This window comes from Gorilla gorilla, chromosome 4, assembly GCF_029281585.2.
Source record: "Gorilla gorilla gorilla isolate KB3781 chromosome 4, NHGRI_mGorGor1-v2.1_pri, whole genome shotgun sequence".
NCBI lineage: Eukaryota > Metazoa > Chordata > Mammalia > Primates > Hominidae > Gorilla > Gorilla gorilla.
The window spans coordinates 81969904-81987683 of NC_073228.2; the positions used below are offsets into that span (position 1 = coordinate 81969904).

Below are 17780 nucleotides of genomic sequence, written 5' to 3' on the forward strand. Positions count from 1 at the left end.
AGTAACCTCATCCCTAGGCTCTGGAGCGCCATTCTGGGTCTGAGCTCTCTGATCACATCAAAGCTGGTCCCTAAGAAGGTGCAGACACTTCCACCAGGCAGCTGGGAGCTGGGTGGGTTGGGGACAGTCCCACCCAGTCTTCTTCCCAGGTCTTCTCTGCATAGCCCTGACAGCTGCGTGGGCTGCCGGGTCTCTCCTGGGCCTGGGTAGAGGAAGTTGGCAGCTCTTTCCAATTCCCACTTCCAGGATTCTGGGCCACACTTTACATAGCTCTTTTAGACGAGGTGGGTTTGGGTAGGAGTTGGCAAGGGAGCTCTTCTGTGCTCTCAGCTGGGTGAAGTCTGGACTTCCCTTCTCCCTGCCCTGCCTTTTAACCTTACCCACTCCCCCGTTCTCACTCATCCGGGCTCTGCCGTCCCTATCTGGGGAGCCCCAGCACCTACCAGTCCCATATTCACACCCCTCTCCTCTCTTCTTGGGGTTTGTTTTGTTAACATTTATAACACATCTGGATGATGTTAGACGCTTCCTATTGGGCTTCCTTGAGAAATCCAAGTGCAGAGGACACATTCCATCATCTATTCCTGGACCCTGCATCTCTGCGACTCCAGCCACAGACTGCAGTCTGAACAGAGATTAAGATGCATAATGGGACTGAGGCCACATGAGACACCTGCTGTCCTGACTCCTCCCCAGTCCTAGGCTTGCTGGAGCCAGCCCAGGAGAGCTCAGCAGCTCCACGTAGTCAGCAGAGCACCTGCGGTGCAGCCTTCTCCCCTCCTCTCCAGGTTCCATCCTGCAAGGCCATTAGTCATTGCTGACTGATGGAACCTGGGCCAGTCTGCAGGGGCATGGGGTACCTGGCAGGGTTCTGCACCTCCAGCATGCTCCACACCTTGGTGAAGTTTTAAGTGCAGCCTTCTGCAGGCACAGTCCCTCAGAGTGGTCAGAAGAAGTGGCAGCTGCCATGGCAGACTGGAAAGGCAAACCTCTTTAATCCCATAGGGCTTGTGAACATCCCAGGTTGTATGAGCGAGGCCCTCTCCTGGGACCTCTGCTCCCAGCCAGCCTTGATGAGAAGTGTGACCAGGGAGGAGAGGGGCTCAGGACCCTCAGAAGGCCTGCCTGTGTGCTGGCTTTGCAGATAGTCACAGCCTCCTTTCTTGTTTTGGGGCCGTGGAGGAATGACCCACAGGACCTGTGGCTTGGATCTCTGGCATTGCAGGTGTTTATTCATTCTCTCAGCAAGTTGAGCATCACTGGCTGTGGGCTGAGCTGGGCTGAGGGTGGCCCCTCAGCTCTGTTGCTGTGGTTCCGTGCATTAAGCCTGGCCTCTGCCGCCACCACCTGTCAACAGCACACCCATCCTGAGGCTGTCTCAGAAGCCAGTGATTGTGACTGACCCTTCCTTTGTCTGTTTGTCCCTCCTTCCCTCCTTTCTTCATTTTCTCCTTCCCTCTCTTCCTGTCCTTCTCCCCTCCCTCCCTCCTCCCCATCCTCTTTCTCTCTTCGCTCCTCTATCCCTTTTCCCCCTCCCCTCCTCTCCTCTCCACCTCAAATTAAAGAAATACCTCTGGGCACAGAAGACTCGAGCCCTTCTCCTGCCCCAGGCTCAGTGTGCTGCTGGGTGCTGCACCCGTGTGATCTCTAGCAGGATGCAGCAGTACAGACCCCCCCATCCCCAACCCTGGGCCCAGGCTGCCAGCAGGCCCAGCGTGGACCCTGGTGCTGAAAGAAGACCTGGAGCGGTGTCTTCTGAGGCTCCTTCCACTCTGGAGAGGACACTAGGGCTGCCCTTGCACAACCAGGCCCAGGGCTGGAGCTGGGGCTTCAGAGGCAGGACCTACACTGCCCTCCGCTCCTCCCACCCCCGTCCTCTAGCCCCCACAGGACTGGCAGGCAGCTCTGGCAAGGCAACTGCTGTTGGTTCCTTTGTCTGTTGTAAAATTCTGTATGGTGGGAGTAGTTGTGCCATGATCTGATCTAGCTCCTGATTTCAGAAATGAGAAGATTGAAGCTCCCAAGGGGCCAGGAGCCACCCAAGATTGTGCTGAGATGGTGGCAGAACCAGATCCAGAGTCGTCCTGCTGGCAGCGCCTGCTTTTGCTGTGTTCCCTTGCTGCACCCCTGGTGTCTATCCAGAGTGAACTTGCCACACACAATCCCTGATGGGTCCCTGGGCAGCTCTGCCCAGCCTTCCTCAAAGCCAGGGTGCCCAGCACCCTCCCTCTGCAGGGACTGTGGGAGTTCAGCAACCCCCCACACCCTAGTCGCTCAAGAGTACCCATTGTGGGAACTTGACCAGCACAGCTCCTAGATTCTGGCCTCAGGGCCAGCACCTGCCTCTGTTGTCCTAAATGGGCACAGCTCGTCTGTACTCTCACCAAGCCCACTCTGGGAGAGCAGTGTTAGGGCAATTCCAGGCCCTGGAGACAGGGTCAGTAATGGAAGTTACACATCCTATGCTCTGAGGCCATGGCCAGGCCAGGCCTCTCTGCCAGCACGGAGTCTGTGTCGTGTCCTGAGCCTGCTGTGGGTGTGGCAGGGTCATCGTCCGGGCTTGCTCTGTGGCACTTCTGGCCCCAGCATAGCAGTCTGTCACTGGGGACAATGCCCTGCTCTCCTCCTGGACCACCCGGCAAGGGCCGGGGCTCCTAGTCCCCGAGTGCCAGGGTCTTACCTGGTACTTGTCTCCTTTTCTCTTCCCAGGTGGCTGGAGATGCTCATGGTCTATCCCCGGACCAACAAGCAGAATCAGAAGAAGAAACGGAAAGTGGAGCCCCCCACACCACAGGTAGGCAGTGGGTTTGCCAGGTGGCATCCCCTCAGTGGAGCCAGGGCTTGGGAAGAAGTGAGGGCTCCCTGAGGTTAGAGGGTGAGGACACAGTCAGGCCAGGGCTGAGGCAGTCACCAACTCTGCACATCCTTGCTTTGGGCTGCAATCTGCAAGATCCTCACTAAGCCACAGGGGAACCACAGCAGGGACAGGGTGGCCTGCTAGTGTGCTCTGGGGCTGCCCAAGGGAAGTTTCCAGCCAGCTAGCAGTACACAGCTGTGACCCCTCCCCTTGCTATCCTGCTGGCAGCTGGGGAGGGGCAGCACGGGCAACCTGCAGCCACAGTCAAAAGGACTCTGCACCCACAGATGGCCCTGCAGGCAGCCGGATGCAGTAGGATGGGGAGGAGAATTCTGGAGTGGTATGGCCCATAAGGAGCTCACAGGGGCCCTTGCTGCAACTCCCATGTGACCTGAGCAGGGCGTGGCTGACTGGGATGGTCCCTCAAGGCCCAGTCCTTCCCCACAGGCCATGATCCTCCTTCCCTCCCTGGCCAGTGTGCAAGGCTTAAGGCATAGAAGGGTCCTACACCGCCTTACCACACTCCCCACGTTCCTGGGGCCATGGGGGAATGAGGTAACCTTTTTTGAGCCTCAGTTAATCAACTTGCAAAGCAGGCCTGTTGCTGCCTAATCGCCAAGATTGTTGTGAGCATGAAAGGAAGTTTTGGACCTATTATAGGTTCTCAGTAAATGTAATTCCTTTCCCTCTGTACCATACGCTACTCTTCCCAAGCCCTGAGCCTCAGAGTCACCCGAGAGGGAGCAGGGTGGGGATGGGGGTCCCTTGGGCATCACAAGGCCAGAGGCCCACAGAAGTGAAGAGAGCCAGCCCACGGGCTACAGAGGTCAGGGGGCATGCACTGGTCTGGGTCCCTTTCTCTCCTCAGCCCCTTGGGCTGCCCTTGGATGTACCTGCCCTGGGCTGCTGTATTGGCCCTCCTGCTGATGGAGTCAGCCTGGGCCACTCTTAGCCCATGGTCATCCACCCTCCATCCTGGGGTCAGGGAGGCAGGTGGGGGACACCCAAGCCAACATCCGCTGGAAAGGAGATGTCGCTAGCAAGAAGTCGGCGAAAAATACAGAGTGGTTCCTGGGACTGAAAATGGAGCTTCCTGCTGGGGAACAGCAGTTAATACGTAAATCCCCCAAAGCTTCCCAGTTGGAGAGAAACAAAAAAATCACAGGCAGAATAACAGCGTTTAGGGTTACACTGCGTTTCCATGGTGATGCCTTGGAAACAGTGCAGAAGCGGAGCTCCTGCCTCTAATAAGGTAACTCCAAGTGCAGAAGCCGCTCTCAGCCCAGTCCGTGGAACTTGCTTGCTCTCCCTCCCTCATGACACCCAGCTCCCCAAAACAGCTACCCATGACCAAGCTTCAACTTTTTTGTTGGTAGAAGGAGCCACATGATCCCAGGGTGGGTAGGTTACCCACTTCACTGAGGGTCTCTTAGAGTCTGGAGCACAGGGTTCCTAGCCTTCTGCACTCAGCCCCCTCCTAAGACAACCTTGCGGGGTCTCTCCTTTCTACCCTTTGGTCCCGAGAGCATCCCATTTGAGGCTGCTTGTTTCCAGAAGCTTTGAATTTTAATCAGAGGCCATCTCTTTGTCAAGTCAGTCTTGTGGGGTGACGTGGGGGCACTGCAGAGGAGCAGCAGGGTCCATGGTTGAGATGGGATCTTTGGGCAGGCCTCCCCTCTGCATGCAGCCTGATGCTAAAGGCATTCTCATGGCCTAGGGTGGGGCTTGGGGTAAACCTCACACCTTCAGAGCACCTGGAGAGGCGAGAACCCAAGACGCTATACTTCTTTCTCCATGGCCCAGTGTTGGCCCGGGAGAGTTTCAGATTGAACCAGTGGAGAGCTTGAAGTGTTGGCTGCCTGTTGTGCCCAGTAAGAATCAGCTTCTCCCCTTAAGGAACTCAGGTGGGACCTTCTGGAAGGTTCTGCTTCCAGAAGTTGGGGCCAAGGATCACACTGTGGGAGCAGCAGACAGCCTTTCAGCTGAGGGCGGGAGTCTCAATAGAGTCTAGGCCTGGGAGAAGAGAAGGGCTTGGCCCTGACAAGAGTTTCCAAAGCCTGTGGCCTGAGAGGCGTGGGCTCCAGGCAATAAAGGAAAAAGCCTGGAGCAGAAGGAAATGATGACCCATGTAGATGTGAAGGGCAGAAGGATGGAGATGGTTGGGAAGCCCAGAGCTGTGTTTCCAGCCAGGTGTGCAGGCCCCGGGTCTCCACTCCTCTGGTGGAGCTGAAGGAGGCCCGCTCCTCCATCTCCCAGCCCCCTAGGTTCTTCTGCTTTTCTCTGGCTTTCTTCTGAGTTCAGTGTGAGCCCAGCCAGCACCACCAGGCCCACATGTGTGTCTCCTTCCTTAAGAATCCTGTTTTTTACTGGGATGTCTACTGTCACCCCCACTCCAAGTTAGAATTCTTCCTTCCCGTTGGTTGCCATGCTCCGTGTTCCTGCTAGGGAAGTGGGGAGCCTTCTGAAACTGCTGCAGAGAGAGGCCCTGCTTGGCAAGCAAGGCTCTAGAGCAACTTGTGCTTTGGGGAAGCGCTGCTGCCGGGGTGGGCAGTTAGGGTGGTTCTGCCCTGGGTCTTCTTCCCAGGGCAGCACAGCTGCTGGTTTCCCATGGGTAAGCAGCCCAGGATGCTGTGCTTGGTGCAGGGACAGGTCGTCCTGGGGCGGCATCCCCTTGGGTCATTGGAGCCCTTGGGAAACTTGTCAGGAGAAACCTTCACTGTTTGCTTCCGAGAAGCTGGCTTCTTCTGAGGGGAGCCTTCAGCCTGGGAGTTTGTCTGCTGGCAGCCCTAAGCTGAGTAGATGGGTCAGGTGTGCGTCCTGGGTCTGTGGGAAGAGCCTCCCTGCCTTTACCTGTCCGTGAGGCCTGGAATCCTTGCAAAAGTGCCAAAAGCTTTGGACCCAGAGCCCCACCCAAGGCAGTGCCCCACCACCCCATGGCCTTCCTGCTTCTGGAGCACGTGGTGGAAACACTCAGACCCCCATGCTGCCCCTCACTGGCTGTGTGCGTGTGGGCCTGCTGCCTCTTCTCTCAGCGCCTGCGGCCTCCCTTGGGAGGTAGGTGGGTGAGACTGGATGTATGGATTCCAGCCAGGCTATTGATAAATAGTCTGGTGGTGATGCTGCATCTGCAAGTGTGCGCACATACATGCATATAAAGAACCTGTGTCATCTGCAAGCCTCTCCAAGGGCCCAAGCCAGAGAGAGACTAAGGTGGGTTTCTAAAAATGAGGCTTGGCCATCAGGATGGGAGTGGGAAGTGGGCACTTGTATATCATGCTCTTGTCTTTTGCGAGAGAGCTGAGATGTGCTTCACTTTTGGAGAGAGGCCAAAGCCATCCTGTTGGCAGCCCTCTGGGCAGGGTTGTTGGGGCCCAGGATGTGACCTGGCACTGCGGAGCAGCTGAGGATCACAGCCCTGCTGTTGTCTGGATTCTGTGTTTGCAGAGTCGAGTTAGGGTTCTCTGCCCAGGGACTCCCTCTGCATCTGCCTAAATGCCTGCCCCACAAACACTTCTCCCTCGGAGCAATACCACTTCCAGAACCTGGAGAGATTGGGGATTGACACCTTTTCCATCTGGGCTACTGGCTTGTATCTAGCTTTGTGTGAGTTTGTGAGTGTGAGAGAGCGAACATGTGCACATGAATGTGTATATGCATTTGTGAGTGTGTGCCTGTGTGCAGATTCAAGTGGGGTATTTGGTGTCTTTGTGTGTTCTGTCTGCTATAATAAAATACCACAGGCTAGTCAGCTTATAAATAATAGAAATTTTTCTCACAGCAGGCTGGTTAGTCCAAGATTAAAGTGCTAGTACTTTGGGTGTCTGGTGAGGGCCCCCTTGCTGGTCCTCACATGTTAGAAGGGGCAAGGCAGCTCTCTGAGGCCTCTTCTATGAAGGCACTAATCCCGTACATAAGGGCTCCACTCTCATGACCTAATCATCTCCTAAAGGCCCCACCTCCTGATACCATCACCTTGGGAGTTAGGATTTCAACACATGAGTTGTGGGGAGACACAGACATTGAAACCATAGCATTTAATTTGCATCTGACGACTCTTTCCTTCACATAGCGTCTGGGCACTCCATTTTAGCTTCTTAGGGGCAAAAAGCAGAGGGTGGGTAAGGCCACAGGGCTGGCCCAGACTTGGGCGCTGTGAACTTGTTCTTGCATTCACTGTAAGGAGCTACAGATGATGCTGGACCTGTCTCGAGGGTGTGTTCTCTTTCCTCACTCTGTTCTGTCTCACCTTATTTGAGTCTTGGATGTCTAGGAATGACAGACTCCAAAGCAACTAGTGTGGTCTCACTGTTTTGGGGCAGTATCTGAAGATTCCAGGCCCCTGACATTGTGTAGCTGGCCCGGGTGCCCCCTATAGCTAGGCAGCCAGGACCTGTGACCCAACCTGAGCTGTGTGCTCCTGCACCTTCACAAACACCACTTTCTCCTCCTCCAGGAGCCTGGGCCTGCCAAGGTGGCTGTTACCAGCAGCAGCAGCAGCAGCAGCAGCATCCCCAGTGCTGAGAAAGTCCCCACCACCAAGTCCACACTCTGGCAGGAGGAAATGAGGACCAAGGACCAGCCAGATGGCAGCAGCCTGAGTCCAGCTCAGAGTCCCAGCCAGAGCCAGCCTCCTGCTGCCAGCTCCCTGCGGGAACCTGGGCTAGAGAGCAAAGAAGGTGAGCCCCCGGGGGCCAGGCTGGCTTGTATGCACTGGAATGGCCCTCCCTCCCATCAGAGCTGGCCCTGGGGATTCAGCCAAGGCCTGTAGAGCCCAGTCGCAAGCCTGGACCTCGATTCCCTGTGTCCATCAGCCCTGGGGTAGCACCTGGCCTGGTATGTTCTGAGATTCCCGGGCTCCAGTCTTGGCCTTGCCCCTTCTAGCTCTTAAATCCCATCTTTAAAGGAGGAAGACAGCTCCTGTTCTGTCAGCCCCAGTTGCTTGTCAGGAGAATCAAAAACGTATTGCAGCAGGGTCTGTGGATGGGAAGGCCTCTGTCACTGCACCATCGTGTTTCTGTGTGCATCCTGCCCCAAGAAGCAGCAGTCAGTCTCATCCCTCTCACCATCCGCATTCTGCCTGGGCCCCTGGCAGAAGGAGGGGAAGGGGTGCTGGAGAGGCAGCAGTTGGCATCCTCATGCCCTATCTTTTAGCACTTTGGAATTGCCTGAGCAGGAGCAGGTCTTCCATCTTTGTCTCTCTTGTTCCCAGGCTCTAGAGGGCTCTGTAAGACACAGGCTGGGTTTTCCCATCTGTATTTTGTCTAGATTGTTAAAAATAAGTGAGCAGCGGGGGCCAGCCCAGCTCGCTCTGTCTGCATCTTCTACATGCACTCTGGGTGGAAGGTGTCTGAATCTTCCTCTCAGGCCTATCCATTCAAAAATCTATTCACTCTGTCTCACTTCTGTAGAAGTCCCCTGCCCCTTCCCACCACCAGAATGCATTAAAAGACTGAAGGGGCCGGGCATGGTGGCTCACGCCTATAATCCCAGCACTTTGGGAGGCTGAGGCAGGTGGAACACCTGAGGTCAGGAGTTTGAGACCAGCCTGGCCAACATAGTGAAATCCCATCTCTGCTAAAAATACAAAAATTAGCCAGATGTGGGGGTGCACACCTGTAGTCCTAGCTACTTGGGAGGCTGAGGCAGGAGAATCACTTGAGCCCAGGAGGCAGAGGTTGCAGTGAGCTGAGATCACACCACTGCACTCTAGCCTGGCGACAGAGTGAGATTCCATCTCAAAAAAAAAGAAAAAAAAAAGACTGAAGGGCTTGTTGGCTGTCAGCTTCCCCCTTGATGTTGGTGAGAAGCGGTTGGTGGTGGGGGTCTTGCGTCCTGAGGTACAGATCTGATCTTCCAGCCAAGCCCCCAGACTAGAAGTGCAGGGCCTGCCTGCCAGTCTGGCTGAGAGGCAGCCAGCTGCAGGGGAGAGATGGATGAGAGAAAAAAGCATGCATGAAATATTTCATTCCCATCCATGGTTCTTTCCATCTCACTCTGCCCTTGAGTGGGCTGTGCTGGATTTTAGAGACGGGAGGTGGAGAAAGCCCCTGCTTGAATCCTACATGGGCTTTAAAAAAAAAAGTCCTCAAAGCAAAGCTGCCAGCAGGCTGAGTGCGTCTCCTCCCTCCCACTGTCTCTTCCAGAGGAGAGCGCCATGAGTAGCGACCGCATGGACTGTGGCCGCAAAGTCCGGGTGGAGAGCGGCTACTTCTCTCTGGAGAAGACCAAACAGGACTTGAAGGCCGAAGAACAGCAGCTGCCCCCACCGCTCTCCCCTCCCAGCCCCAGCACCCCCAACCACAGGTACAGTTGCCCCGAGTCGCCCTCTCGGGAGCTCGGTGGTCCTCTTCCTTCCCCAGGTCCTCGACTCCCCCACCAAATGGTCTGCAGCATCTCCCTCAGCTCCCTGGATGTGGCCAGCCAGCCACCTGCCTACGTGGACTCTGGCAGCACTAGGGGGCGGGGGACAGAGAGACTGGGGAGCGCCTTTGCCTTTAAAGCCAGCAGGCAATATGCCACCCTGGCCGACGTCCCTAAGGCCATCAGGATCAGCCACCGAGAAGCCTTCCAGGTGGAGAGAAGGCGGCTGGAGCGTAGAACTCGGGCCCGGAGCCCTGGCAGGGAGGAGGTGGCCCGTCTGTTTGGCAACGAGCGGAGGTAAGGAGCAGGTTAGAGGGTTGAACACCCAGGCCCACACACATGCACTTCCACCCACGCACATACACTCATACTCTCTGTTTCTCTCGCATACAATCCCCAAGCCTCCCTTGGCGGAGCATGCTTTCTGTTCAGAGCGTAGGGGGATTTTCCCTCTGGGCCCAGAACTCAGCTCTTGTAGCCAGAATGCAGAATTTCTGAGCATCAGAGGTCGACGCCAGGAATAGCAGTTTTCACATCAGTGCCTCCTAGGACTGGGACCTTAAGGTTCCCTGATGGGTTCTCAGCTGCCTGGTCCTTGTGGGGCTGGATCTTTTCCTCCTGGGCCATTTCTATTCTCTGAAGTGGCATGGAGGCAGGGAGTCCCTAGAGCTACATGTGGTGACAGAGGTGCTCCTCACCCTGGCAGTCCCAGGGTGGGCAAAGGGCACTGAGAGGTTGAGAGGCAGACAGGCATGCCCAGGAAGGTGGGGGCAGCACAGGTTCCTCTCTCAAGGACATGCTCCCTGGGGAGCCACAGCCCCAGGAAACCTGAGGCAACCTGTGAAGCAGCTGAGCACCCAATAGCATTGCTTTTGCCCTCCAGGGGAGCATTGCTTTTTGCCCTCTAAGACTTTGACTGGCTGGAGAGAGAGAAAGTTTGGACATCCGGGCCTAGGGCAGGGACCAGGGGCACAGGTGCAGAACTTGACTGCTGCCTAAGAAGACGAGGGCCCATGCCCTGCCCTGCCCTTGTTCTCCAGAGTTTCCTGGAGAACTAGAGAAAGAGCTGGATGTCCTCTAAGGCCTCCAAGCCCAAATCCAGACGCAAGTGCCCAAGCACGCCTTCAATCAGGCTTGCACCCCTGCATCTGTATACTGAGGCTTTGCCTTGACAGCAGGGTTCCTCAGCCCGGTTTATGGATAGACTTAAACAGACTTCTGGAGGTCCATGATGACCTGCCCCCCTCAATAAAACAATTTCACAGTATTCTTCCCAGAAGAGAGTTAGGGTTAGGCACTCTTCTGGGAAGAAGACCCATAGCTTTCATTAGGTTCCCAAGGTTCACTGTCCAGAAAAGAGGTTCAGACCATAGTTCTGGAAGTCTTCTCAGAGTGTCCTCCCTTCCCCAGCCACAACCTGGAGCTCAGAGTTAGAGACGCTACCAGGAGGGACAGGTGAAGGCAGCCATGGGCTCCCGTGCCTTGAAGGGCAGGTGGAGGGAAGTGTCTTTACATCCTGCCCCCTTTTCTTCTGAGCACCCACCATTGGCTGACAGCCCACTCACTCTTCCAAACGTCCCAGATGAAAAGGCCTGTGAACCTGCAGGTTAGTCTCCAGGATAAGGAAGCATCTCCCAGAGATACTGCTGGTGAGAGGAAAATGACACGTTGACTTCCTAGGGAAAGGAAGGGCAGCCAAGTGGTTCCCAGCCCCTGCCTAGTGCCCCAGGGTGCTCTGCTAAGCACTTGGCTGCCTTAATGTTTCATAGTAGCCTGATGAGGATCTGTTACTACCGCCCCCAGTTATAGATGTGAAAACTGAGGCTCAGGAGTAGGTGACTTCTCAACAATGGATAGCTGGTGCAGATCCCAGTGGGGCCTTAGCCGGGAAGTCCCTGCTCCCATCCTGTGATCCAGGACTGATGCCAAGGATGCTCTTTTAAGCAATTAAGAAAATATATAAGTAAAGGGTTTTGCTAGAGAGAGGAGGAGGCCAGTGGGTGGGCAGGGGAGGCTTCATGCTGGCTGGCAAGCAGGCTGTGTGTCGTGGTGGCTCCAGAGCAGGGTCAGCTATGTCCTGGTTTAGCGCCAGACCACAGAATTAGCATTCAGCACACCTGCTTGGCTTGGCTTCTTCTCGGAGAGACTCCTTTTGAACTCGTTCTTGTCTCCTGTCGCCTGGGACAGGTGCAGTCTCTGGGGCTTTGTACTCTGCATGCACTGCCACACGGGGATGGGTTTTCACCTGGTGCTGGCCCCACCCCCCACCAGTTCTGCATACTAATACTGCAGCATCCCTTTCTCCTGACCCTGGTGACATCTGATTGGCTGCTGTCGCTTTCTGAGGCCTGCTCACTGGATCCCTAGTAGCCCACCCTGTGCTTGGTTGGATTCCTGTCCCCTGGTTGATTAGAGCAGAATCTCCAAATTGGCAAGAGATTATTGGCCACACCTACCTGAAATGGCAGCCACAATAGGTGTGCCCAGGAGCCAGACTGCTGGGACCACGGGGTTGGTTTTTTGACAAGCCACAGTCATCTAGGCAGGCCTATCTGAACCTGACCGGCTCTGGGCTTCGATGTGTCTGTTCCTCAGACTTCCAGGGTGTTTCTTGGATAGTGAGTCACCTCTGGCTGCTGAGTGGGGGAAGTTGTTTTCCTGGTTGGCCTGCTGGTGACTTGCAGCAAGGACAGCTCCCCACGTAGCCCTAACCCCCCTGCCCTCAGCACAGCGGTTAGTGCCCTGGGAACCCTGGAGCTGCAGGGTGCAGGCCCCGTTTTCTGTGCTGACCAGTAAGGTGCTTGCTGTCCCACCTGCAGCTTCCAGGGCACCAAGTAATAACTTTCCACCTCGCCCAGTAGATCAGGGCAGCCAGTGTGCAAGCCTGTGGTCTTACAGGATCTCCCCAGGCCCCCATGCAGAGCGACTGTAGCAAGTGCCTTTCCTCTTCTCCACCACGACTCCTCTGTCTGGATCCCCACAGTACCACGGCATGCAATTTGCATGAGGTTAAAGCCCAGCAGTTCCTCACTGCTTTCCTGGGGCTTTCTAGGCCCCAGTGTTGGGCAGAGGAGCCCTCATCCTGGAAGTGGCCTGTTGGTGAGCCTTGAATCTCACCAAGATCCCACCACAATCGCTCAAGTGTGGTGGACGCCTGGCTTGCACTTACCAAGCTTTCCCTGGGTGCCCTGGAACTCCAGCAGCTTCCTTAGCTTCCTGCTCTCACAATGCCGCGGCCTCTCCTGCTCCCCTACCCCAGCGCCTGCCTTCGCTGCCGGTTCTAGCAGGCTGGCCCGGCACAAGCTTCTTTCCTGAGGAAGACACTTTGTGTCTAAGCGCAGGGAGGAAGCTGAGCTGAGGAAGACACTTTGTGTCTAAGCGCAGGGAGGAAGCTGAGCTGAGGAAGACACTTTGTGTCTAAGCGCAGGGAGGAAGCAGAGCCCGGGGCCCTCGCCCTCCTCTCTCCGGTGGTGAAGACGCCTTAGGCAGCCAGTTTTCCCTCGCCCTCCCAGAGAAGCAGCTGGCCTCTTGGGGGAGGTGGGGTCTCAGGAATTGATGTTGTTTCCTCTCTTCCTTGTGGAGATAATTAGGCTTCCAGGCTTGGGAGCCCTTTACCCACTTCTTCTGGGTTCTTATCCTCTTGTCCAGAGCAGCAGTGACACCCTCCCCGCCAGGTAACTTAGGTGCCCCTGGGAGAACAGGCCCGGCCCCGTGAACTGAGCCTCAGCTGGTGCGTCCCCCACCTGTGACCCCACCAGCGTGACTTCTTGCAGCTGGAGGACAATCATGGTCTCTCTCCCTCTTCAGTGATTACCTTGGGTTTTTGCTTCTTTAATTCTTTGGATAATTTTGGTTCACCATTATTTGATTTGAAAAAGCAGCGCTCTTCCATGTATTCATTTCCCAGCCTTGTTTTCTTTCAGGTCTTGCCTCTGCGCTCTCCTGCTGTGCCGCTGGGTGGCGCTGCGCCTCCTCCACCCGCTTCGCCCCCATCTAAGCTCCGTCTCCGGCCGTAGACAGCCTGAGGAGGCCGCCAGCCCTTTCACATGAAATCAGCCTGCTTTGTTTTTGTTTTAATTTGGTCTTTGATTCCTTTTACTGTTGGCAGAAACAATGTTAATTCCTGGGCCTCTTCCTTGCTAAATTTTGGGGTGGGGGCTGCACTGTGATCCATGAGGGATGCAATGAGAATGGAGGCCGCCTTCTGTGGTGGTGGTTGCCTTTTGATCATGTCTGTGGCTCAGGAGAGGCTGCCGGGTGCCAAGCTGTGTGAATGCCGAGTGGGTCAACACCACAGAGCCTGCAGGGCCTCTAGCGCGGGGGCAGAGGGCAGGGGCAAGCGCAGGCCTGATGGGAGGGAGGGCCGTGGAGGGGTGCAGGCAGAGCTCGGGTCAGCTGAGCACGTGTCTAGACAACCTCGGTGCTGTGCAAGCCTGAGGGGAATCAGGCCCGGGCCAGGCCGGGCATGGGAGGAGTCGGCTCACTGCCACCTCACAGCTCACCTCACTGCCACCTCAGGGCCTCGTGTCCTCTCTTGCAGGAGGTCCCAGGTGATTGAAAAGTTTGAGGCCTTGGACATTGAGAAGGCAGAGCACATGGAGACCAATGCAGTGGGGCCCTCACCATCCAGCGACACACGCCAGGGCCGCAGCGAGAAGAGGGCGTTCCCTAGGAAGCGGGTGAGCTCCTGGGGCCGGGCAGCACCTCAGGGGTGGCTCGGGGGTGGGTCAGCATGCACCCCATGCGCCAAGTCCCCTCCACACAGGCCTGGGATGTGCTCCTGCCAGGCTTCTCTCCGACCACCTCCTCTGCATAGTGACTTCTCGAGAGCAGGCCTGTCTCCTGCAGCTTCATATCAGAGCCTTCTCCGTCTCTGCTGAAGGATACTCTCATGCATTTTAGATCCCAGATTTAATTAGGATCACTCTCTTCCTATCTGAGACAGCCCAGCAACAAGGCTGAATGTCACATCTTCCTAACTCTTTCTTTCAGTACAACTACACCCGTCGTTTCTCCACTCAGCCCAAGGTAGACTCAGCTTCTGAAATCCTCCTGGGCACCCGCCTGCTGCTTTTGTAGCCGGCCAAGTCTAAGCTCATCTTCTCCTGGCTTCTGTCTTGTTTACAAGGTGCCTAGTGCCTACTGTCTGGCCCACAGCTTGCCACCTGCCACCACAGAGCCCAGGGCTCTTCCTTCTGTGACCCAGAGAAGCTGGAGGATGGGGTGGGGCCAGGAAAGTGACAGTGACTGGGAATCCAAAAGAAAAGGCTGCTCTATCAACCAGGGCATCTCAGGACTCGGGTCCTGTCCTGGCCCTGCTGCAGACTTGCTATGGGGGCTAGGCAGATCACTGCCCCTCGCCAGGAGCAAGGCCCTGGCGGCTCTTGGAGGGGTGGACAGCACCAGCTCGTCCCTCACATGCCCACATTGCCCTGGGCTGCACTGACCGGCGGCTGCTCTCTGCCACAGGACTTCACCAATGAAGCCCCCCCAGCTCCTCTCCCAGACGCCTCGGCTTCCCCCCTGTCTCCACACCGAAGAGCCAAGTCACTGGACAGGAGGTCCACGGAGCCCTCCGTGACGGTGAGCCCAGGCGCCGCGTCCTCCGGAGGCCGTGCTCCTCTGCTTCTGGTCACTCTGAGGCGCTGTCTGTTTCTGTCTATGCGTCCATGCCAGCTGTCCCTCTGTGCACAGGCCCTCGTGTCCGTGAGCACCCCCACCCACCGACCCACAGGCCGTCGAACACAGATTCTGTTTCTTCCCTTTTCTGGTCCCAGCAGAACCAAGGGCTCCATGGCATCCTGAGCTCTGGGAGGAGGCCCTGCGGAGGAGGCCACCTCGGCCAGGCAGACTCCCGACTCTAGGCGGCAGGGCTGCAGCAGGGACCCTCCGCTCCTCTGGCTTTGGGCATTGCTTTTTGTGGCACTTTGGAGGCAGAGGCCACGTCTTGCTGGAGCTTGTCTCGTTCTCCGTGTCATGCCTCAAGTGGAAGAGCAGGTTCTCCATGGGCCTCAGAGCTGTGACAACAGAGGTGCGGAAGGAGTGGTCAGAGTACAGGAGCAAGGCCAACTCAGCATGCTGACCCAGCTCCTACCCGCTCTGTCTTCAGCCTCCAGGGGAACCTGGGGCCTGCTCACTGCCTCTTGTCTCCTCCTTGCTGCCTGCACAGCAGCTCACCATGGGCCTCTGGCCTGCCCCAGGGCTTGGGGGCTGCCAACCACAGATTGATGTATAACATGGAGTGTGAGGAGGAGTAAGGTTTGGGTTTTTCCTTCAGGCTGGGTTTTGCTTCAGGTGTCTTGAACAAAACTCCTTGTTTCTCTGTTAACTTAGCTGGGTGCGCCTTCCCCAACAGAGAGCACCAGCAGGGAACCCACCTGCATAGGCCTTGCCATTGGGGTCAGATTGCAGGCTTGGCTTCAATGGCACAACCATGATGTGGAAATTACGAGTTTTTGTTGAAGATCCGCAAGCTAGGCCGGGCACGGTGGCTCACGTCTGTAATCCCAGCACTTTGGGAGGCCGAGGTGGGCAGATCACGAGGTCAAGAGATCGAGACCATCCTGACCAACATGGTGAAACACCGAATCTACTAAAAATACAAAAATTAGCTGGGTGTGGTGTCGCGCTCCTGTAGTCCCAGCTATTTGAGAGGCTGAGGCAGGAGAATCGCTTGAACCCGGGAGGCGGAGGTTGCAGTGAGCTGAGATTGTGCCACTGCACTCCGGCCTGGCGACAGAGCGAGACTCTGTCTCAAAAAAAAAGAAAGATCTGCAAGCTAAGCAGGCTGTCAGAGAGGGGGCAGGTGTCAGTCCCACGTCTCAGGTCCTGTGCCGCAATGGCAGCTACAAGCTTGCAGGAGAGGACCTCCCTATTTAAGGGCCACTTGGGGTAGGGTGTCCTAATTTCACAGTGTTGCTTTTGATTGGGTGCTTCAAATAACTCTGGCGGCAAGGACAGTTGCACAGCTTGGCAGGACGTTGGGGTTGAAACAGGGCTCTGTAGAGGGACTTCTTATCTATCTGGGTCAGTCTTGGCCAGACCTAGGCAGCAGCCGACTGTTGTTCCTCCCTCACTCCTCAGAGACGGGGTTCTGAGCAGAGGCTCCCAGAGCGCTTTGTTCTGGTAGATATCCTGACAAATCTTGCCTGTTCTCACTCTCACTCCTTGGAATAATACAAACAGACATCAAAGCTAGTTTCTGCTCAGATGGCTGTAGAAAAGAGAGCACCTGGGACCAGAGGTAGGGTGACCCATGTCTCTGTGGGGCCAGCCAGGTGGGCTGTAGATGGCAGTGCTGTCTCAGGCTGTTCCTCAGGGCCCAGGTGTGTCTGGGCGGCACAGGTGGAGGAAGGGCAGAGCGCTGTGCCTGGGCGCTGCCCCCCTGTCTGCCATCCTGCTGCTTGTGGGGGAATACAGGTCAAGCCTATCCCTGGTGGAGAAATGGCCTGAGGGTCTCAGCGGGGCTGCAGCTGCTGCTTCCTCAACACCGCACGTCTCTGTTTCCCAGGCTTCCTGTGGCTTCTGCAAGAACTTTTGAATCAATTCTCCTTTCAGCCTTCCCTGCAGATGTTTCCCTTCAAATAAAATGTTCTGTGACTCTTCATCTGGGCTTGTTTTCTGCCTCCCAGATAGGCCCTGTGCAGTGGGCCCTGTACAGGCCGGAGCCCACACTGCTCACAGGGCAATGAGACCATACCTTCTCTCCTGCCAGCCTGCCAAGCCCAGCATCTCCTTCCTCAAGGTCGCGCGTGCCTACAGAAGGCTGGTTGCGGGCAGCACCCACCAGGGTGAGGGGGCTGCACAGGCTTGTCTGGCAGGTGGAGAAACCCCTTTCCTGGTACCCGCCTCATCTGGACAGAAATACTGGCGCCATCAGACACTCATGACACTAGAAGAGTTTCCTCTGAGCTGTTCTTTTTTCTCCCTTTCTCAGCCCGACCTGCTGAATTTCAAGAAAGGCTGGCTGACTAAGCAGTATGAGGACGGCCAGGTGAGTGTGCAGGGTTGCCGTGGCCCCTGAGGGGTCTGGGGACAGGGTGAGGGTGAGCTGTCTTTGTCCCCAGCCAGTCTGCAAGTGCTGGCTCCATGCCTTCCTCCTCCATGCCCCTTGTCTTCATGACCAGGGCTGTGGCTGAGACTCCCATCTGCTCCTAGAAGTGCAGGCACACAGCCTTCATTTCTGCAGTGGGGGGTGCTCTGGAGGGGCACTCGGTAGGCCTGTCTGCTGATGGCAAGGGGGTGTTGGCCCGGCCTTAGGGATGCCTTGTAACACTAGCCCCCACCTGGTGATCTTTCCTAAAAGTTGTTTAGGGTCCTGGCTTCCCCAGGGACAAAGAAACTCTCTGGCTGTGGGATTGGCTTGTGTTTCCATGCAAGCCAGCCAAGTAGACAGTAGCCTAGCACTGCAAGACTCTCATGCCAGAGACCCCTCAGCTCCAGTGGCAGTGTTAGCCCTGGAAGGAGCAAACATGGTACATTCTTGCCATCAGACTCAAGCAGGAAGAGCCATCTGAGGCTGGACCTGCCAGCCCACCTTGACCCTGTGCCGTGGGCTGGAAGG

At 56.3% G+C, this 17780-nt stretch overlaps 1 protein-coding gene across 10 annotated transcripts in view; it reads left to right on the forward strand.

The window, feature by feature from the left end:
• The window catches only part of MPRIP (myosin phosphatase Rho interacting protein), a 145723-nt gene that overhangs the window by 81865 nt on the left and 46078 nt on the right, over positions 1–17780 (forward strand). For 6 of the 10 annotated variants that reach the window (XM_055385999.2, XM_055386001.2, XM_019027055.4 and 3 more), the window contains 6 exons: positions 2710–2794; positions 7311–7533; positions 9001–9514; positions 13758–13896; positions 14687–14800; positions 17154–17210. In XM_055385999.2, coding sequence (XP_055241974.1) covers positions 2710–2794; positions 7311–7533; positions 9001–9514; positions 13758–13896; positions 14687–14800; positions 17154–17210 — 1132 coding nt within the window. The remainder of the gene's footprint in view (positions 1–2709; positions 2795–7310; positions 7534–9000; positions 9515–13757; positions 13897–14686; positions 14801–17153; positions 17211–17780) is intronic. The other 4 variants (XM_019027060.4, XM_004042198.5, XM_004042199.5 and 1 more) reach the window with 2 other exon arrangements.